Here is a 23268-nt window from a genome sequence, read left to right on the forward strand (position 1 = left end):
AGCAATGATTGTAGCGCGCGACAGGCTTTTAATGGGATAGAAGAGGTATCTGGTGACGCATGTCGTGTCACGATACACACAACACTTGAAACCATCACCAGAGCCTCAGTACAGATATGCTTAAATGACGTCATTTTCCTCTTTAGGATATCGTGATTAGTTGGTTGAACATAAGAGATAAAACTTAAAGGGAAATTACACTGGTGGGCAAAACGCACGGACGAAAGTAACTTTCGCATGATTTGTCACCGCCTAGAAAAACAGCTCGATGAAACTTGAACCAAACATAGAAAGAATTGCTACAGTATATTGTATTGTGTATTAAACTGGGGACCTAGAAACGACAGAGAGGCTTCGACCAGCCGTAGCCCTCAGTGGAGCACGACCCGATAACAGGCTACGGCAGTCCACCCACCCCACCGCAGCCCCACACCGAACCGAGGGTTATTGTGCTGCCCCCTCCCCCCCCCCCCCCCCCCCACCACACACACACACACACACCCGGGAACGTCTCGCACCAGACGAGTGTAACCCCAAATGTTTGCGTGGTAGAATAATACGCGTATTTGGAGACAGTGTTTGCACAGCAGTCGCCGATATAGTGTAACTGAGGCATAATAAGGGGAACCAGCCAGCATTCGCCGAGGCAGATGGAAAACCGCCTTAAAAACCATCCACAGGCTGGCCGGCACACCAGACCTCGACACTAATCCGCCGGGCGCCTTCCCGCTAGAAAAGCAGCGCATTAGACGGCGCGGCTACCCAAGCGGACAGATTGCTAGAGTATAGTACAACTGATAACTGAAAGAAATACACAATGAGACTAACAGAAATGACACTTTCATCCAAAGACATTAATTACACTGAAGTCAGTGCCATTTATAATGGTCCCCTGGACATTAAAACCGCGGGACGCGGTTCTTAATAGGTTGTGTGATCTCGACGGCAACGCATGCTCTGAAACGTGGTTCCATGCCGGCCACAAGGTTGGTAATGACTTCCAGTCCTCACCAGAACTCGACTGACAACAGCTGGATGGTCGCTGGCGCATGCAGACGTGAGGCACTACGTCTCCCCAAAGCATCCCATGTTTGCTCGATGGGATTTAAGTCGGAGGAACGGGTAGATCGTTTCATTCGCCGAGAATCCTCTCGTTCCGAGAGCTCCATCACCTCCGCAGGTCGCGCATTGCCATCCGTAAAAATTAAGTCTGGGCTAAAAGCACACCCTTGAAAAGGCGCACATGGGGAAGGAGTGGAGTGTCACAATAACATTGACCAGTGAGTTTACACTCTTCAAAGATTTGGAGGTCAGAACACCAATGCAACATTATGCCTCTCCTCGCTATAATTCCTGGGCCACCAAAACGATCATGTTCGACAATGTCCCTGAGTGCATTATGTCTTCCCACATCTCGCCATGTGAAGGTAAGTCCAGCATTGTTAAACACGATTGTCTTAGTGATCCAGGTGTCATGGTGTGGGAAGGAATAAAGTTGCATGAGCGTACTGGTCTGCAAAACGTTGAACACGATACACACATTGGTCAACGTTATTCTGACACTATACTCCTTCTCCGTGTGTGTCTTCTCAGGAGTACACTCGGTAGAAACTTTATTTTTATGCGCGAGAATGAGCTTCCGCGTCGAACAGCTCAGCTGGAGATCTTGGAACGAGAGGATATTCGGCGAATGGACTGACCTGCCCGTTCCCGTGACTCTGTGATTTCTTTAAGCCGATTAAGGTAAACGTTGGGATCTTTCCTTTTAAAAAGCGCAGTTTGTTTCCTTCTCCATCCTTCCCATTCTGAGATTCTGCTTTATCTCTAATCACTTTGTCTTCGACGGGAAGTTTAAACCTATTATTGTATTCATTCTTTTATTTCCCGACATTGCCCATTAAATGCAAGTGTCTCGCAGAGATAAATGGTTGCAATTGGTTAAATTTGCGGATAGTCCGGTGTACTGATGTGGATCGTAATAACATGTAAAAACGTCCTTCATCAAAATCCGTTGGTCTCCTTGTAAGTGGCAAATAATTCACGCCTAAACGATCACATTTAAGACGAGAAAGTATTTTCTGACGTGATTTGTACAATTTACTTATCCCATACACGACACAAATGTTTTCAGCTGCCTTCAGCCGGCCGCTGTGGCCGAGTGGTTCTAGGCACTTCAGTCCAGAACCGCGTTGCTGCTACAGTCGCAGGTCCGAATCCTGCCTCGGGCATGGATGTGTGTGATGTCTTTAGGTTAGTTAGGTTTAGGTAGTTCTAAGTCTAGGGGACTGATGACCTCAGATGTTAAGTCCCATGGTGCTTAGAGCCATTTGAACCGTTTTCAGCTGCCTTCGCTGCCTGTACCCCTTTATTAATGCAAAGAGAACAAAATTTCACATATGTTGTACCCTATTTCTGTATCACACTCCGTTTTCTAATGCTTAAACAACATTTATCGTAACCTTTTAATATGCAACATTCAATAATCATCACAAGATTAATTATACAACCTCAAATAAAAAATGACAATTGATGAATATACTTATAGCAACCCACGTGACAACACGCCCAACAAAGCCTCCACGAACTGATGTACCAACCTAGTTATTTCAGGTTAATTATGCCCAAAATGTTAAGTTACGTACTTTACGTCACATGCTACGTAAGCAGCAGTCACAATGCTGTTTTCTACGCAGTTATATTTAACGAAACGCAACTTTCAGAAAAAAATGGTGGACTGCACTCAATATCTCAGCTTTGAGTTTATTCTGTGTGAAGTGCACCACACTACACCACGAACACTTCAAGCACCAGAAGAGTTCGAGTGGAAAGCAACACCTTCTGTACGAACTTCTGAACCCTTTCATGTTGCAATTTCGTGCTGTTCGACATTATGTGAATTTACTTTAGTGATTACAATATCAAGTCGAAAGTATGTATTCGGTAGCCATGGCAGTTAATGAATGGTGACGCGCTCGAACAAGAAATGAATGTACTGAACAGACTATCCTAATCCACCTCCATGGAGGTGAAATTGTCTCCAGTGTGGCACATCCCATGTGGCGAGAAAATTGTGAGCAAGCCATGTGTGGAGTGGAGGGGTAAGCGCCCATTTAGCCACCATCGCGTATGGTTGTGTGCGGAGCTCGCTGCGAATGTGCGAGTGGGACACGCAGTCGGCCGTGTGTCGCTGTAACTTGTGAGTACAACAGACCCATTCAGCCATCGAAGCTCAGATTAGAAAATCTACGTCAAAGTTTTTGTTCCTGTTCGGATATGAAAGGCCGAACGTGTTCGAAATCGTCGGCTGGTTATTCGAAAGGTAGGTTTGCAAGATGATGACGTTTACGGTTATACTTATGATTTCCTTGGTAATTCAGTATATATGAAAGTCCAAACGTTGACCATATACCAGGATTATGAAAAAGACAGGCGGTTCTACGAACTTTCTTTATTCGAATGGCGAATCTGGTCGAATTGCGATCAGCTGTGTTGCGTTTGGGTTTCGATATGTGCGCGCGTTCAACCTCCTTTTGAACTGAAGTTCGATCTAATCAGACAATCGTTAACTCCTTATGGCGCGGATCTGAAGATTACTGGTGAGAGATGGACAGGTAATAAACCTTTCAATGTTGACAATGGTGTGCAAAATGTTAGAGTTGATCTTACTAAGCATATCCCATCCTATATGACGGTTCAAAGCTTCAAAGCCTTATTTTCTTACATGTGTAAGGTGCAAATCAAGCGGGTCATCTCAAGGCTAACTGCCCCGTGTAAAATCTTTAAGGAGGGATAATCAGGTGCTACTATCCGCTGAAGATAGACGAAATCAAGAAAACCTGATATATAGGCAAACATTACCGGCCCCTTAAAGGAAAACTGGAATCGGTGAGATCGGACACATCAAGTTGGGGAGAAACTGCAGAGAATCAGGATTCAGCTCAACGAGGAATGTTGAAAAATATACAGAGTCGAGCGGTCAACTCATCATGTCCACATCAGGACTTGCATCCAGACCTTAGACGGTAGGAAGACACCTGCAAAGGAAACTAAATCTCTGTCAAACATTCCAAGGTTCCAAAAGCACACAATTCCGGTAGTATTCAAGTGTTATCAGCAGGCAGTGATACGCTAACAGACGAGGACAAAAACCTTAAATTAAATCAAAAATTACAAAACCAAGCTCCCGGTGGAGACAACCGAAACCAGTAGACTAAACAAATGAAGCGGCCAACTAGAACACAAAGCAAGAAGAAGGCACTGGAGTTACAACGAAAATGGGCACGCACCACAGAAATCCTTAAGAAATCTCAGACAGGCTAAAAGGCACCAGATGAGGTAATTTCGGTAACGGTTGCCATTCAGAATGAGAACATCAGTATGTAACTGGACAATCAGACTAACAAAATCACGGTAGCATCTTACCCATATACTCCCAATTCGACTATATCTTGGTCAGAGGATGCCAAAAAACAGTGAACATACATATACTTAAAAGTTGGCTGTGGTAAATATCTCTCGGATAACGTCGTTGAAGAATTACAATGTTTGAAAGACTATCTTTATACAGCTAATAGAAATTCCCATATTACAATAGGCTGTAACAACTAAAGTAGCGGTTATCACAGATATGATGACATGATAAATATCGGGAATGAAGGAGGAACTACAGCTTTCTATTCAGAGAAATATTAAGTGTAGGGCGTAAGCCATTTCAGAAACTGTTGGGGCATAAGTCCAACTACATGACATAATTTAAATTAACGTACATGTGTCGCCAGTGGCTAATGAAACGCAGAACAGAAATGACTTTCATTGAAATGGGACAGTTGAACCATTAATGAATGTTAGGCCTGCCACCAACCTAGCAGGAGATTTTAATTGTGTGTTACGCTACAAAGACCAGGGAACTAATTTTGATTTGTATCAAGGGCTACAAACTTTATTGAATTAGAATTAGAAGACACGTGGACCTACTTGAAACCATAACTTACCGACTGTACATAGTTATGTTAGCAGTACATCAGCAGATAGATTAGACAAAACCTATGTTAATAAAGAATTCCTGTGCAAGTTCGTTGACTGTGTGAAATGGCCTATAAACTTCTCTGATCATTGCCCTTTCCACGTGTCATTCATATTGTAAGGTGGCATGGTCTCCTGACCTTCATTTTCTACATATTCCGTCCTCACAATCGTATTCTGCACATCAAGACGCTTCATTTGAACCCAAACTCTTCTGTGCAAATGCGCACGCTTTGCCTGAACTCATACGGGACTCGCCAGCTTAATCTGACGCGAGTAATGAGTGAATGGGCAAATATTTATAAGGAACACAACGAATGTAAATTGTGGACAGTTAGGAATGTGGGTCTCACGTGAAGCGTGCAAGGGATAAGTCCCTGCAGTCGCATTATCCTCTGTGCCCTCGGTGGCTCAGATGGATAGAGCGTCTGCCATGTAAGCAGGAGATCCCGGGGTGGAGTCCCGGTCGGTGCACACATTTTCAGCTGTCCCCATTGATGTATATCAACAACACCTGTCGGCAGCTAAGGGTTTCGATTTAATTATCATTTCACAATAGATCAGCAGAAGTATACATCTATCCTTGGCGACCATGTCCAGTCCTACATATAGGTTTTTATATCCTCTGCATTATGGTCTCTACCAGCAGGACAATGCAACGTGTCGCACAGCAGCCAGTGAACTTGCGTTGTTTGAAGAGCACCAGGATGAGTTTACCATACTACCCTAATCATCTACCTCCAACTCTAACTAACCCAATCGAGAATCTGTAGGTGGACTATGGATCCTCAACCGAGAAACCTGCGCTTCGAGAACCTCACTGTTCTTCCTGCATGTCCCGCAGCGGTTCCCTGTTGCATAAGGTGGTTATTCAGGCTTTTGACTGGTGGTCACATTAATGTGACAGGACAGAGCACAATATGCAAAAGGCCAGGCATATTGGCAAAAACAAATGGTTGCATATTATTTCTTATGCTTGCGAGATCTTTAAAAACAATCAGAAGACCTTTAGGTAACGTAATCAAATTGAAACTCTTTAAATCGTCAATAACCGCGGTAGTCCGGGGGCGCCTGGATTTGATGTGTACGCGAGACTGAGACAAGGACGAAATTGCGCAGGAACGTACGTCATTATGTCATGTAATAACAGACACGCAGGGCAAAACAGAATAATGATCACGCTGGGAGACGGCTAAGGAGAGGAACACGCTACCCAGACCGTAATAAGACAATTCGTGGCAAAGTATTATAGGGACCATTACGCCGGAACAGAAATAGATAGACTGGCAGTTGAGGAACTTCTAACACACATTAAGACAGGAATAAGTGAGGAAGACAGTGCCGACCTGTTCGAAAAAATTACTAATCGTGAAGTAAAAATGATAATTAATGACGCTCCAAAGAAAAAGTCAGCTGGTCCCGACCGACTCCTGGTTGAATTTTACGTATGTGGAACATAATGGGAAATAAACAAAATTAAATATATAGTGACCTACTAAATATCCAGTCATTACCTCCTTAATTCACGTAGAGGATGTTTGTACCCATTCCCAAACAAAGGAAAGGAAAGAAAATTCAAGATTTAAGACCACTCACTTTACTTAAAGCTTATTGTAAAATCAGACTCCGGTTCTGAATAGCATGGATCAGTAGCGTTTCTAGACTTTGGTAAAGCCTCCCATAAAATCAATCACGATTTTTTAATAAGAACCATGCAGTAAATAAGTTTCAACGAATATTTCTTAAAAGCTATACGCTAATGCCTAGGTGGTATTTTTTCAAGAATTAAGATCAATGGGCAACTAACTGAGGCATTTCCAGTTCAACAGTCCGAACGCCAAGGATGCCCTCTTTCTCATTCTATGCAATGGCAGCTGAGCCATTGCTTTCGACACTGGTACAGAAACTGTAACGCCTTCAGATTTTCAATATTCAGTGTCTCACGGTTATATTGACGACATAATCATTAGTTCCTAATAGTGCAACGTGTGGTTCGCAAATATTCATGTACTTGTATGCAAAACTCAAACTACCGAAATCCAAAATTATGCATGTCGGACCTAACAACAGTGCAATAGTTGCTCACTGGCTAGACAGACTCTAGTTCGGATTATGTTTGAGAGCGCAACACAGGTAATTGATCACACCGAATGGGAGCAAAAACTTAATAACATCAGGGCCTTGCTGAGGAAATACAATGTACGATCGTTAGATCGTATACAGAAAGTTCAATTTATAAAGGCATATATCTTTTGCACAATATATCATGTCGCAGCAGACTTATCGATAACGCACATGACGGTGCAGAAAATACTACCTGCAGGCTGTTGGCCTGTGCAGAAAGAAATTATTTTCAAATTACCCTCCCATATGGTGACTTTGCAGAGAGATACGGGAGGACAAGTAATTAAACATGTTAAATCCAGATGCGACGCCCTGTTACTAACTCGAGCTTTCAAAATAATACATGACAGTAAGGCGGACATTACAAAACTTCCACCGGCCGTTGTGGAACAGCGGTTCTAGGCGCTTCAGTCCGGAACCGCGCTGCTGCTACGGTCGCGGGTTCGAATCCTGCCTCGGGCATGGATGTGTGTGCTGTCCTTAGGTTAGTTAGGTTTAAGTAGTTCTAAGTCTAGGGGACTGATGACTTCAGATGTTAAGTCCCATAGTGCTCAGAGCCATTTTAACCATTTTTGAACACAACTTCCAATCGTCTTGTTAGTTCCTGAAGACAGCAACGCTCCCATTAATGTAGCACACATGGATGCCAGCCTAAACTAAGTCCGAAAGTGCTATATATGAGGTGTGCCCAACTGAAAAGGAGACCTTTGCTTTAGAGGCGTAATTTGTAATCAAAGTGGGTGAATAAGTTTACAGAGAGATGGTGTCGTGGTATTTCCTGTTGCACAACCGGAGTTCGCAGAAATTTTCTCATTTGTGGAGAGTTTTTTCGCAGTTCGTTGCATGATGGATCCCTCCCGATCAGCACAAAGAGCGGTTATCCAATTTCTTCGCGCGCAAGAGAAGCATGCTGCACAAATTTATCGCAAGATGGTAGAGGTGTATGGAGAACCGTGATTCGTACGATGCGCAATGGTTCAGTGATGTCAGCGTTATGAGGCTGTATCTGTGGCCAAGAGGACCCCCGAACTCCATCAGAAATTTTGATGGGAGCTCCTGGAAAGTGTTCCTTACAGCCCCGATATTTCCCCAGGCGACTGGCATATCTTGGGCCCCCTTAATAGAGTCTCTGAAACGTCTGAGATTCACGTGAGACAAGGAATTGCAGGGCACCGTGAACAGATGGATCCGTCAGTAACCCAGGAGTTTCTACACCGAAGCCATCCACTCCTTTCCTGCGCGCTTGGATCGGCATATCAATGTCAATAGCAATTATGTACAGCTGTACTGTTTCTCATAAGCTGTAATTATGATACTGTTACTAAAATTTCTTTACCTATACCTGCAGTCTCCTTTTCATTTGGATACACTTTGTAGACTGGACCTATACGGGGTGATTCCTTGATGATGTTTCAAACTGTTAGGGATGATAAGAAGGGTGAACGTATCAGTTTGAGGTAAGGAACACTCATCGGGAAACGACCAGCGAAAATCATTCTGATACCTCTGACAATGGAATAAATACACCGGTACTGTTGTTGTTAAGATTTACGGTAGGCAACTTTCAGTGACTAGTAAACATGGGCTCTAAAATGCAAACCTTTATAGCTGTGAGCACTTGTTCTGCTGGTGTGAAAAGTGGCAATTGTCTTTCCATAAAAATAAGCATAAGGTCACCCACATGAGTACGAAAAGAAATCTGCTAAATTTTGATTAAACGGTAAATTACAAAAATACGCTATGTGATCAAAAGTATCCGGTCACCCCCAAAATATACGTTTTTCGTATTAGGTGCATTGTGCTGCCACCTACTGCCAGGTACTCCATATCAGCGATCTCAGTAGTCACTAGACATCGTGAGAGAGCAGAATGGGGCGCCTCGCGGAACTCACGGATTTCCAACGTGGTCAGGTGATTAAGTGTCACTTGTGTCATACGTCTGTACGCGAGATTTCCACACTTCTAAGCATCCCTAGATCCTGTGTTTCCAGTGTGATAGTGAAGTGGAAAAGTGAACGGATACGTATAGCACAGAAGCGTACAGGCCGACCTTGTCTGCTGACTGACAGAGACCGCCGACAGTTGAAGAGGGTCGTAATGTGTAATAGGCAGACATCTATCTAGACCATTACACAGGAATTCCAAACTGCATCAGGATCCACTGTAAGTACTATGACAGTTAAGCGGGAGGTGAGAAAACTTTGATTTCATGGACGAGCGGCTACTCATAAGCCACACGTCGCGCCGGTAAATGCCCAACATTGGACAATTTAACAGTAGAAAAACGTTGTGTATAGTGACGAATGACGGTACACAATGTGGCGATCCGATGGCAGGGTGTGGCTATGGCGAATGCCCGGTGAACATCATCTGCCAGCGTGTGTAGTGCCTACAGTAAAATTCGGAGGCAGTGGTGTTATGGTGTGATCGTGTTTTTCATGGAGGGGGCTTGCACCCCTTGTTGTTTTGACTGGCACTATCACAGTACAGGCCTACATTAATGTTTTAAGCGCCTTCTTGCTTCCCACTGTTGAAGAGCAATTCGGGGATGGCGATTGCATCTTTCAACACGATAGAGCACCTGTGCATAATGCACGGCCTGTGGCGGAGTGGTTACACGACAATAACATCCCAGTAATGGACTGGACTGCACAGAGTCCTGACCTGAATCCTATAGAACACCTTTGGGATGTATTGGAACGCTGACCTCATGCCAGGCCTCACTGACCGACATCAATACCTCTCCTCAGTGCAGCAGTCCATGAAGAACGGGCTGCCATTCCCCAAGAAACCTTCCAGCACGTGATTGAACGTATGCCTGCGAGAGTGGAAGCTGCAATCAAGGCTAAGGGTGGGCCAACACCATTTTTAATTCCAGCATTTCCGGTGGAGGGCTCCACGAACTTGTAAGGCATTTTCAACCAGGTGTCCGGATGCTTTTGATCACATAGTGTATAAAGGCTGTCGATTCAGCTAAATACCCGGAACTAATATTACGAACGGCTAAAACTGGGCAGACGACTTACATAATACTGTGGAGAAGGCAAACCAATAACTGCATTTTATTGGTACTTAGAAGATGCAACGGGTCTACTATAGGATACAGGGGTTTGTCCGTTCTCTGATAGAGTACTGCTGCGCGGTATGGGATCCATACCAGACAGGACTGAAGGACGACATCGAAAAAGTCGAAATAAGGGCAGCTCATTTTGCATTATAGCAAAATAGGGAGAGAGTGTTACGGATTGACAAGCGAGTTGGGATGGCAGTCATTGAACCACGGCGTTTTCCGTCGTGGAGAGTTATTTTCACGAAATTTCAATCACCAACTTTCCCCTTTGAATGTGAATATATTTTACTGTGTCCAACCTTCATAATATAAGAGAAATTAGAGATTGTACAGAAAGATTTTAGTGTTCATATTCCCACGCATTGTTACTGTGTTGAACGGTAGAGAAATAGTCTGATGTGGTTCGAAGAGCCCTCTGCCAGGCACTTAAGTGTGAACTGCAGATGTAGATGTAGATGTTCGAAGGAAGGAAGGTGGGGTTTAACGTCTCGTCGACATCTAAATCATTAGAGACGGAACTGAATCTCCTATTGTGTCAGAGATCAGGAAGGAAATCGGCTGTGCCCTTTGAAAGGAACCATCGTGGCATTTGCCTGGAGCGATACAGGGAAGTCACGGAAAACCTAAAACTAGATGGCCGGAGGCGGGTTTGAACCGTTAGATATTCGATACTGTGAAACGCATATTTTGCTGAAACTTCTTAAGCCGGCCGTAGTGCCGAGCGGTTCTAGGCGCTACAGTCTGGAACCGCGCGACCGCTACGGTCGCAGGTTCGAATCCTGCCTCGGACATGGATGTGTGTGTTGTCCTTAGATTAGTTAGGTTTAAGTAGTTCTATGTTCTAGGGGACTGATGACCTCAGCAGTTAAGTCCCATAGTGCTCAGAGCCATTTGAACCATTTTGAAACTTCTTAGGTTTCCATATTTCTGGAGGAGGTAGTATGGGCCAAAACAAGAAAAAAGTGTCCAGTAAACATGCACTCTAAATTGAATACCTTAAGAGCTATGAGTACTTCTTCACCTTAGCAACTGTGAAACACATCTCCTGTACTGAACAAGCGCTCGTAGCTCTTAAGGTATGCCTTTCAGAGCCCGCATGTACTAGGCATTTTTTTTTCTTTTTTTAGTCCATACTACCACCTCCGAAAGTTGCTTACCCTACTTTGTTAGCAACTACAATACCGGTTCATGTATTCCACTGTCAGAGGTATCAGAACGACTTTCGCTTCATAGCTTTCAGCAAGGTCGTTTCCGAACCAGGGTTCTTTACCTCAAATTGATACATTTATCCTTCTCTATCATCCCTGAAAATTTGTAACATCATCACGGAATACGGAATCACCCTATATAAAAGTTACTCCGGCACAAACCAGCACGAGCTGTCTATGATTGTGTTATCAGAAATCATCTGAAAAACCCGTCTGAGATGAAATATACTGCGAATAACTGAACGAATATTTGGAAAAACATGAACACTATCTCATTACCAACTATAGTCACCGCCGCGTGGTACGATATCGTAAATTAAATCATACGCACAGCGGAAAATTTATACAAAATTAAATAAAAATCTTGAGTGTTTTGTGTTCCACAGCTTTGTGATATTTAGTTAAGAATATCTTCTACACACTATGAGCTGCACTAGAAATGTTTATTTGCCAAATCCTGTTTTCGGCTTCGCATGCCGTGTTCAGTGGCAAATTATGTACCGTTATATCAGTGACATGTGTGTCAGTTAATGCGATAGGGTCTGAAATATATCCCAAGATCTGACAGTAGTAACATACTTGATAGGAGAGATGTCAGAACCTTTCGTAGTAACTGACACGCATGTCACTGTATATGCCACTGTGATGGGTTAGAAACCCGAAAACCGACTGTGGGAAATAAACATTTCTTGGTGTGTAGATGTCCTTTAACAAAATTGGGTTGAGAAAATCCCCATATTGCCACAAATGTCAACTTATAGTAGTCGAGACCCCCATTATTACATGTGAAAATAAAACCAAAATTTGGATCTGGACTAGGAAGAAATTAGCACTCTTAAACAGAACCACAAAATAGCTGAAGTACAGTGTGACTGTAACTTTTAGCCATCCACAAAGAATAAAAGCTATTCATGGCTAATGGGATATTTTGTATTTTACGTGATAAAAAAACATAACGGCGAACTTACAAGGGTAAATATCTTATATTGCAGAAGCACATATTAAGTTGCAGAACAATTATAAATATTTGCTTTGGTCCCAAACATTCTTATTTGTTACCTCATCGGGTTAACATAAGTAACACAAGCGATGACATTAGGAAGTGGGATAGTTATTATTTTCTCTTAAGTTATTTCTCAAGAAAGACTATTAAGCTGATAATGCAATGTAAACCACTACAATAAGAAAAAAAATTCAGGAGTCCAATTTTGCTTCACACGATTCAAGACATGACACTTTCCTTACAGGCATCATGTGGCGCAAAGTGGAAAACATCTTAGGACCGGAATATAAAGTTTTATTTGTTAAATTTTAGTGTTATAAGAACAGGGAGAAATGGCAAACGTATCTATTTTATCTTAATTTACTACTTCAGTTACGTTGTATATACTAAGACAAATATGTAGAAAATTATGTGAAATTCTTTTTAAAGAAAAGTGGTCTGTTGGACTGATGGTAGCATACGCTGCGTTAAGTTTCAATTTTTGACGACCACGAATTACCCCTCTTCACCTCTAGTAACGCCAACTGCAGAATGTAGGCTTACACGATGGATTAAAATCCACATTAACTATGACATGCCTTTGCTACTGACTGAAAGAGAAGCTGAAGTCGTTGCAAGCAGAAGTACTGTCAGCAGGAAGATTTCTTTCAAAAGGAATTTTATTTCACTTAATAAACCAATAATTATGCGAAGTCGCAGGAGTCATACGTCTCACTGTATTTGAACATGAGGTGTCTAAAATATTAGAGATGGACGCGGATCCAAACTTCGATCTCCCTTTTTGCGAAATTAGACCACTTCAGGACGATACCTTCCATCATTTCGTTGCTTTACAAGATTCCAAAACCCTTGATGGTGTCCAGGAAAGGTACGTTGGGTTTGAATCTTGCACAAGAATTTTTTTCATGCCCTTCAAACTCCTAATGCTGTGTGAAAAAAATTTTGATTTTTAATGTCTCTTCATTCACATGTTTGTTTCTCAAGAAGTAATCATTGCTGCTAGAATGACGTGCTGGATGTCGGCAATGGAGAGTACGATCTGCCTACCACACTTATGTGCTCAAGACACAAACGACATGCCAACTGGTGTAAACCTAATATCGTCTTAACCCAGCAAATTGCTAATCAGAGTACTTGAAAATCTCTGTGATCTCAAGACTGTGTTGAATGCAAGTGAGAGCAATTCTCGTTAATCATTTGTCATTTAAATTAATTAAATTTGCTACCATAAATACGTATTGTTTCGTGTAGAGGCAATGACTTTACAACGAAATGTCACCATAGTAATAGCACAATTCAGTTATGCACAATAAATCTGTCATATCTGTAATTTATGAGAGTTGCCTGATCTAGACTGTTATAGGACAAAAAAGTGAATAGAATTCAATATTTTTAATTTTTCATTTTATTTTCTCCCTATTATATCACAATTAGATGAATAATAATTAGTTGTCTGCACAAAAAGTGAATGACGATTGGCTATTTGAAGCTGGAAGCAAGACAAAATTATGTCAGGGTAAGTCTAACAGATTCAGTTCCAGAATGGAATGCATGTGAATGCGCACAGAAGTGCAATAAAATGATTTCTTAGGACAGATTGTTCTGCTCACAACGGGTGTATACCTCATATGAAAGATTGCTGCGGAATTGCGACTGGCTTTTCAAATCTGTGCAGCTCCAAATGGAAGTTAAAACTAGATCCAAGATCCAAGTAAGTAAAACATCTGAAGAAGCAACACAGATTGCAGAATAGACATCGAAAGTTATGAGCTGCTCTGAGCAAAGAGAGCGCTAGCGCTAAGAAGTTATACTTGCTCGAAGGACTCAGCAAAAACTGCTCCAGGCTGTGACAGAGCTCCTCTGCCTCTTGATGCGACCTCACGGTCACACGGCTGTACACTGTCTCTCCGTCTTCCTGGCTTCCTTCTCTGCTCCCAGAAACCCATGGCTTGGAGCGGAGGATAACACAACTTCCGCCACAGCGAGAACCAATAATTATTCTCAACACGCTAAAACGCAGAGAAAGCCTGCCAAAACTTCGCCATTATCACTTACTGTATATACATTAACTGACCAGAGGTCAGGCGTGTCGCCATTGACTTGTCCAGACGTTCACGCCATGGCGCCTATGGTGATGACCCGTCTGATTGGGCGACGTCGTCTGGACAGTTAGATTCTAGAATTTTCTACCCTGAAAACGGCAAAATATTGGTGGCACGAGTTTGTGTCAGTCGACAGGATGTGCAGATTCGTCACGCCAGCAATACACAGGGGGACCTGCGATTGCTCTGCCCATGTCACCTTGTGAACAACGGAAATCGGCGAACCAGCAGCCCACCAAGGGATCCTTAGGCGCCCTATTCAAAGCGCTGAGGCCACCCAGGTCTCTCGCCACGTCTTCTCAGACACGACCCCAGGGAACAAAAATTCACGAATCTTATTCCAGAAGCCGCTAGCAATGTATTTCCCTCCAGCTCAGTTAAGAACATTTAGCTGCCGATTTTACTTATTACTTGAAAGCGATATGTGACAGTTCTGTCACAATTCTCAACAATAATACAAAAATGCTAAATGCCAGACACAGAACTTGTGAACACATCACATGAGGTTGAAACATGTCACTCCTAGCTATTGGTGAAAAAGAGTTTGATAGTCAACAACGACGAAATGTGCAGGTTTCGACACCCAGTCAGAACAAAACGTTTATACTCGTTATTCCTACTTCAAACAGGTGCACAGTTCGCTACAAGAAAAGTAAACCTACATTTAATCTCCATTCGTGGCTAGTGAACATCAGAATTAGGTGTCAGGTTGGAATTTCCAGTAAGGCTAAAATTCTTCGTCTCTTCATTTCAGTTTCAAAGATAACACTATTGTCGATATCTAATATTTGATTTTACATAATAAACAATAAGGTAAGGTGCACAGTTCGAATCCGTATCCAACACATAATTTTGAGTCATATTGTTTCAAGTTTAAACATGCATATACTTTGTTATTTGTAAAAGAAATAATATTTAAGATTTGAGATTTGTTGTCAACGCTTGGGACGGTAATTTCCCAGTCCAGCTGCTACAAGACTCTGACCAATGGCGAGAGATTGCACAGAAGCTGCAAGGAGTCCATTACTTGTTCCTGGATGTCAGGCGCAGATGTGAGGCGGTTAGAGTGGCCTTGGTGCACAACATGTCTATTTGGCCCTGCGGTGGTCAGATGTGGCCCTGGAACCTCGATGACGAGTATGCGTGCCCTCCCGTTTCTGTGCGCTCTCTCATCGAGCGTCACATCCGAAAGCTTCACGAATCTGGATATTGCATGATTCGACCAGCCTTCTAAAAGGAGACCCACAATGAAGCCATTCCAAACCTTCTCATGTGCTGATAACGTTGACTCACACGAGCTACACCGTGTCTCTCTGTCCTTCGCCGAAATCAGTCAATATCTGACGCTATTCATGCCCCTTGTATACCCCGTCAGGCCTGGTAACAATACTAAACACAAACAACACTAATGCAGTATAATGGCCTTTCTACCCGCCACAGAAAATTGCAATTCATTTACGTATCTGCCAATGTATGAACGTACATTCACATTCGAAAGTATCTTCTATATGCTTCACTTTTTTGCTAGGCAGTGTATTTTAAACGTGATGTCATTGGGGTAGGTGAATAAATACAATTACACTACTGGCTATTAAAATTGCTACACCACGAAGATGACGTGCTGCAGACGCGGAATTTAACGAACAGGAAGAAGATGCTGTGATATGCAAATGATTAGCTTCTCAGAGCATTCACACGAGTATTGGCACCGGTGGTTACACCTACAACGTGCTAACATTCAAACCGATTTCTCATACACAAACAGCAGTTGACCAGCGTTGCCTGGTGAAACGTTGTTGTGATGCCTCGTGTAAGGAGGAGAAATGCGTACCATCACGTTTCCGACTTTGATAAAGGTCGGATTGTAGCCTAACGCGATTGCGGTTTATCGTATCGCGACATTGCTGTTCGCGTTGGTCGAGATCCAATGACTGTTAGCAGAATATGGAATCGGTGGGTTCAGGAAGGTAATAAGGAATGCCGTGCTGGATCCCAAGGGCCTCGTATCACTAGGAGTCGAGATGACAGGTATCTTATCCGCATGGCTGTAACGGATAGTGCAGCCACGTCTCGATCCCTGAGTCAACAGATGGGGACGTTTGCAAGACGACAACCATTTGCACGAACAGTTCGTCGACGTTAGCAACAGTATGGACTATCAGCTCGTAGACCGTGGCTGCAGTTACTCTTGATGTTGCACCACAGACAGGAGCGCCTGCGATGGTGTACTCAACGACGAACCTGGGTGCACGAATGGCAAAACGTTATTTTTTCGGATGAATCTAGGTTATGTTTACAGCATCATCATGGTCGCATCCGTGTTTGGCGACATCGCGTCGGATGCTCATTGGAATCGTGTATTCGTCATCGCCATACTGGCGTATCACACGGCGTGATGGTATGGGGTGCCATTGGTTACACGTCTCGGTCACCTCTTGTTCGCAATGACGGCACTTTGAACAGTGGACGTTACATTTCAGATGTGTTACGACCCGTGGCTCTACCCTTCATTCGATCCCTGCGAAACCCTACATTTCAGCAGGATAATGCACGACCGCATGTTGCAGGTCCTGTAAGGGCCTTTCTGGATACAGAAAATCTTCGACTGCTGCCCTGGCCAGCACATTCTCCAGATCTCTCACCAATTGAAAACGTCTGGTCAATGGTGGTCAGAGGTGTTTGTTCTGGGTACTGGTTTCTCAGGACCTATGCACCCAAATTGTGTGAAAATGTAATCACATGTCAGTTCTAGTATAATATATTTGTCCAATGAATACCCGTTAATCTGGTTTTTTTCTTGGTGGAGCAATTTTAATGGCCAGTAGTGTATTTCCAGAAAAACAAAAAAGAAAACAGTTTGTTTTTTACTAGGTCTACAATTTTACTTTCGCCGTTATTTCTCGAAGTTGGCGACTTTATTGTGAAAACTTGCAAAAAATTTACTATTGAAAGTATTGGCAATCGTTCGCCACTGCTTTCTCCTAGCTTTAGGGCAGCATACGAATCCCCTCAGTGTATAAACTGGGCATCTTTTGAGGGGAGCCATGAACCTATCCAATTTTGCACTTGTTCATATGACCGCAGGTGCTAGTCAACTAGGTCGTGTGTCATAGATCGAAAAAGGTGGCAGTCAGAGGAAGGAATATCTGGAGAAGACAGCGGGTCAGGTAGAACGACCCATTTCAACGTTCCCGAGTATGTTTTGACGGGATTTTCGAGATGGTGTCGTGCACTGTCACGCTGCAAAATTGGTTTTTCATGTCTGTCGATGTAGTGTGGGCGTTTGTCTTTTAGTGTTCGGCTCAAACACATCAATTGCTTTCGATAACAATCTCCTGTGATTGTTCCCGTCGGTAGCAGTAGCATCGAAAGTTTTCTCTCTTTCACAACCATGCCGGTCTTCAACGTCAAAATTTTCATTCTTGAAGCATGGAAACCATTTTCTGCGAAGTTCTGTCACTAACAGGCGTCTCATCATAGGTCTAAACCAGCTTTTTATGAGTCTCAGCGAAGATTTCTTCCTATCAAAGCAGAAAATTAAAACCTCCCACAGATGACGGGATTTGGGCTCATAAGTTGACGTATTCAGTCGAGAATAACATTATGATGCAATCAAAAATCGTCTGATATTTTGATGGCGTTATGTTATCAAATGCCTAAGCTTACTGTCTGACACTTACGACAAACAACTTGCACCACTACTTTCCACTACTTCCGTCTATTGCAAAACGGCAGAAGCAAAGTTGTGGACCTAATAGTACACCTGTTATAGATGTGTAGAGATGAGAAAATTTCATGTTAGATGTTATTTCTGTTATGTCTTAGTCAATTCATATGAATAAATTCGAAATGTCATGTTTCAGATGAATGAAGACGAGCTACTGGAAAAGGCAGGAGAATGTGGCTGCTTCCAGTTTCGGATAATAGCCATGTTCGCTGTTGTGAACATATTGTCGGCTTTTCACTACTTTGGACCAACTTTCCTAGACATGCAGGAGGCTGGTTTTGAGAGCGTCTCACAAGAGGTCAGTACCGACGAAAATGCTTTTAAATTTGGCACGAAGGGAGGTGGCGCAGTGCTTAAGGCAGTAGGGAGCATTCATCCAGTCTTAGATTTTAGGAATGTCCTTAAACCATTTGAGCAAGTACCAGTGTGGCTCCTTTCAAACGGACACAAGCGATTCCCTGCCAGTCCCTTGTTCAGTCTACATCTACATATACATATACAATTGCATCGATACTCTTCAAACCAGTGTGAGGTGGATGGCAGACAGTAATTCACACTGTACCACTTATACGGGTTCTTACGGTTCCTTTCAGCATTGAGTGTGGGCTCTGTAACTTTCAAGTGGGTTTCCATGGGGTAGTTTGCGTCTATCCACAAGCATTTGTCAGTGCACTTTTTTCAGCATCTCCGTGAATCTCTCCCATGGGTCAAACAAACCTCTGACCAATCGTGATGCCCTTCTTTGTATATGCTGGGTATCCCGTGATAGTCCTATTTGCTTTGGGTACCATACATTTGATCAGTATTCTAGGACGGGTGCATGAGTGCAAACGCCTTTGTAGACTGTACTACGTTTTCCCAGTATTTTCCCAGTGAACCAGAATCTGCTACCAGCTTTACCTACAGCTGAGCCTATATAATCGTTCCATTTTATATCAATACAAGTTGTCCACCCTGATATTTGTATGACTGGACCATTTCTAACTGTGTGTTATTCACATTGTAGTCATAGGACAAAATATTTTTTAGTCATGTGAAGCGCAAAATTTTACATTTCTGAACATTTAAAGCAAGCTGCCAATCCCTGATTCTTCTCCACCTCTAATGACCTAAACTTCGACAGAACGTTAATCTCTAATCTTTCTCTGAAACATGACAGAAGAATTCAGATTGCGGAAAGACGATGATCGTCTTCGTAGATATGCACTTCAAGGTCAAATTTAATCCCATACTCGGGCAAGGGATGGTGTGAGCAATGTGACAGTCTAGCATTGCTCTATTTGAAATGTATCAGTCAAGTGATGCGCTGAAAAGTCGACTATATAATTGCTGTTGATTTAGTTAATCGTAATCCGTATCATGTTTTGAATGATTGATGAATATCTGGTGCTGATAATGTGAGTGATATCAGTGTTCGCTATAATCGGCCCCCTAAACCATCATTATTTCTCTCTACCTGTGTAGTTAACTGCATGTATCATAGTTACTGTGTTGTGCGAATTTAGCGGAGTCTTGGATGGCCCTCACGGTAGGAGGGGGAGGAGCCGCTGGCAACCAGACCCAGGAGATTCCTGGGGTAGAATAGCCTACTTCTAAATACCGCGACGGAAAAAATCGCAACACCAAAAAATAATTGACGTAGAGTAATGAAATTTCGGGAATTAATTTGTCTAGGTAACATATTTAAGTGATTATTGCACGATGACAGGTTACTGTAAGCGTGAGATAAACAATTGCAAATGTGAAATGCTGGTACATTAATAACGGGTGTAACAGCCGGAATGTTGAATGCAAGCATGGAAACGTGCATTCATTGTGTTGTATAGGTGCTGGATGTCAGTTTGTGGGATAGAGTTGTATCCTTGTTGCACTTGATCGATCGATATAGGGATGCTGGAGTTGCTGCCCGATGATGCCCCATGTGCGCTCGACTGGAGATAGATCTGGTGATCGAGCAGGCCAAGGCACAATGTCGGCACTCTGTAGAGCATGTTGGGCTACAACAGCGGTATGTAGGTGAGTGTTAACCTGTTGGAAAACACATCCTGGAATGATGTTCGTGAATGGCAGCACAACAGGTCGAATCACCAGATTGAAGCATAAATTTACAGCCAGGGTTCGTGGGATCAACACGAGAGTGCTACGGCTCTCATATGAAATCGCACCACAGACCATAACTCCAGCTGTTGGTCCAGTATGTCTAGCATTCAGACAGGTTGGTTGCAGGTCCTAAACTGGCCTCCCTCTAACCAACACACGGCCATCACTGGCACTAAAGCAGAACCAGCTTTCATCAGAAAATAGAATAGATCCCCTCCCTGCCCTCCAGTGAGCTATCGCTTGATACCACTGAAACCGCAAATAGCTGTGGTTTGGAGTCAGTGCAGTGCACGCTACAGGGCGTCTGGCTCGGGGCTGTCCTTGAAGTAATCGATTTCTGACAGTTCATTGTCTGACTGTGGTGCCGACTGGTGCTCAGATTACTGCTACAGGTGCAGTACGATGCGACAGAGCCACATGCCGAACACGATAGTCTTACCTCACGGTAGTGCTACGTGACTGTCCGGAGCTCTGTCGTCTTGCGATCATAATTTCTCGTGACCACCACTACCACCATTCAGGTACATTCACGTACAGTGACTACATTCCTGCGAGTCTTTCTGCAGTACCGCAGAAGGACCATCCAGTTTCTCGTAGTCCTGAAATACGACTTCGTTCAAACTCATTAAGGTGTTGATAATGATGTCTTTGTCGCCCGAAAGGTATTCTTGGTATTCTTGACTAACATCAACTCACCATGTCCAGTCTCAAATATAACAAACGCTCACGACCGTTACAATGTATATTTGAAGCAAATCCCATTTTCATCCTCATAGTTGTGCTACTAATGCTATTCTCATGCGACTTTCATTTATGTCCCGTAACCCCTTCTTAGTGTTACGCATTTTTTTCCACCAGTGTATTAGGCGGTCTGCAGCAGGGAATGGTGACCCGGGAACTGACCTCCAGGTAAGCATTTACGGGTCCCATATTGTCTGCCTCGGTCGCCAAACTGCAACCAAGCATTGTGCAGTCGTGGAATGTGGCTAAACGGCCCAGTATATTAACCTTGTCGCGTGTTTGGCCAGTGCAGATAAATTACGAGGGCTACGCGGAAAGTTAGGTCCGATTGGTATCGAAATGGAAACCACTGTGAAAATCAAAAGCGTTTTATTTGCAACAGTTAGTTACACCTTCGAGCTATTTCTCTATATAGTCCCCACTGCGAGTCAGACATTTTTCGTAGCGGTGTACCAACTTTCCAATGCCTTCGTCATTGAAGCCAGCCGCCTGTGCTTTCCGGCAGTTCTCTATGCTGCTCTGCAGCTAGTTGTCTTCATAGCCGGCGGTTCATATGAGCAGACACGAAACTCATGTGAAGCCAATTACAGGTTGTATTACGGATGATCAAACACTTCCCACCGAAAAGCTGAAGGAGCATCTTCATCGCCACTGCAAAACGCGACCGAGAATTGTCATGAAGGAGGAAAGTTGCGTGGGATGCGTGACATCAGACGAAATCTCTCACCAGACCCTCATACTTGGCAGGAGACACTATTTTCTAGACATCTTTACGCGTTTACTGTGTGTTGAGAACTGAAACGGGTGATGTGACGCAATCGACCTACATACTAAAGACGCTACCCATCACATCTGTGCAAAGCTTCATGGGATTATCACTGTTGTGTCCATATCGCGTCCCATCGGACCTTACTTTCCAAACCCCCTTATTTTTACAAGTCTACCTCTCTGCTCGAAAAGCACCTTGTGGGATGTTGTTTTTGCCTGTAACACTGGAAAACTGAAGGATGCAAGAATAGGAGATAGATATTCGCCTCTGCTATCTCGTGAGAAGTTCGGCGACTGTTTATTGTTAAAAGCTCTGATCTTCTCTCGTGGAGAAGGAAGTGTGACAGCTAGGCGCCACTCCATGTAGAGTAAGAACCTGTCTCTGTCACAAGGTGGGAAAGTAGCTCATTGGGCATATAAAAAAATATCTGTAAGTGGGATTTTATGTTTGGTCCCCCCCCCCCCCCCTAGTTGTGGATATTAAGAGGTTGGTGGATTCTAACACATAGTATTTAATTAACACATTTTACTTAACTTGAGTAGCAGCAAATCCAGAATACAATCCGTTGCGTGTTCTTGAGGTAGGGCATTTCGGCACACACAATAACAGAGGGTAACTGATACTGCTTCCAGTTCTCAGGCAGAACTCAGCTAACAGGCAGAGACTAGCCTAGAGGGGTGCAGCGTGTACTGATGCTGCAAGAAACGACAAAAGGGGGGGGGGGGGAGGGGGGTCTGGGTGCAGCCGAAACTTCAGCCGCTGACATGCTCCTGCCCACACCCCGACATTCGTCTACATCTACATCCATACTCCGCAAACCACCTGACGGTGTGTGGCGGAGGGTACCTTGAGTACCTCTATCGGTTCTCCCTTTTCCAGTCTCGTATTGTTCGAGGAAAGAAAGATTGTCGGTATGCCTCTGTGTGGGCTCTAATCTCTCTGATTTTATCGAAATGGTCTTTTCGCGAGATATACGTAGGAGGGAGCAATATACTGCTTGACTCCTTGGTGAAGGTATGTTCTCGAAACTTCAACAAAAGGCCGTACTCCTGCAGAGTCTTCCACTGGAGTTTATCTATCATCTCCGTAACGCTTTCGCGATTACTAAATTATACTGTAACGAAGCGCGCTGCTCTCCGTTGCGAGTAGTTAGAAACATTGGTCGAAAAACCAGCCATAGGATACGCACCCACGCCCAGGGACGGAACACCTTCTTCTAATGGCGTTGTCGCTTCCCGAGCACGGGGTCCCGGGATTTTCTCTTGCCTCGAGATGACTGGGTGCTTGTATTGTCCTCATCATTTCATCATCATTCCTGAAAGTGGCGAGATTGGACTGAACAAAGGTCGGGAATTTATACGGGCGATGATAATCGCGCAGTTGAGCGCCCCACAAACCAAAC

At 43.6% G+C, this 23268-nt stretch overlaps 1 protein-coding gene across 1 annotated transcript in view; it reads left to right on the forward strand.

Annotated features, from left to right (window-relative positions):
* The window catches only part of LOC126299472 (organic cation transporter protein-like), a 382823-nt gene that overhangs the window by 6427 nt on the left and 353128 nt on the right, over window positions 1-23268 (forward strand). The window contains exon 2 of the mRNA XM_049991395.1: window positions 18393-18554. Within this exon, the coding sequence (XP_049847352.1) occupies window positions 18393-18554 (162 nt within the window). The remainder of the gene's footprint in view (window positions 1-18392; window positions 18555-23268) is intronic.

Source organism: Schistocerca gregaria, chromosome X (assembly GCF_023897955.1).
Source record: "Schistocerca gregaria isolate iqSchGreg1 chromosome X, iqSchGreg1.2, whole genome shotgun sequence".
Lineage (NCBI taxonomy): Eukaryota > Metazoa > Arthropoda > Insecta > Orthoptera > Acrididae > Schistocerca > Schistocerca gregaria.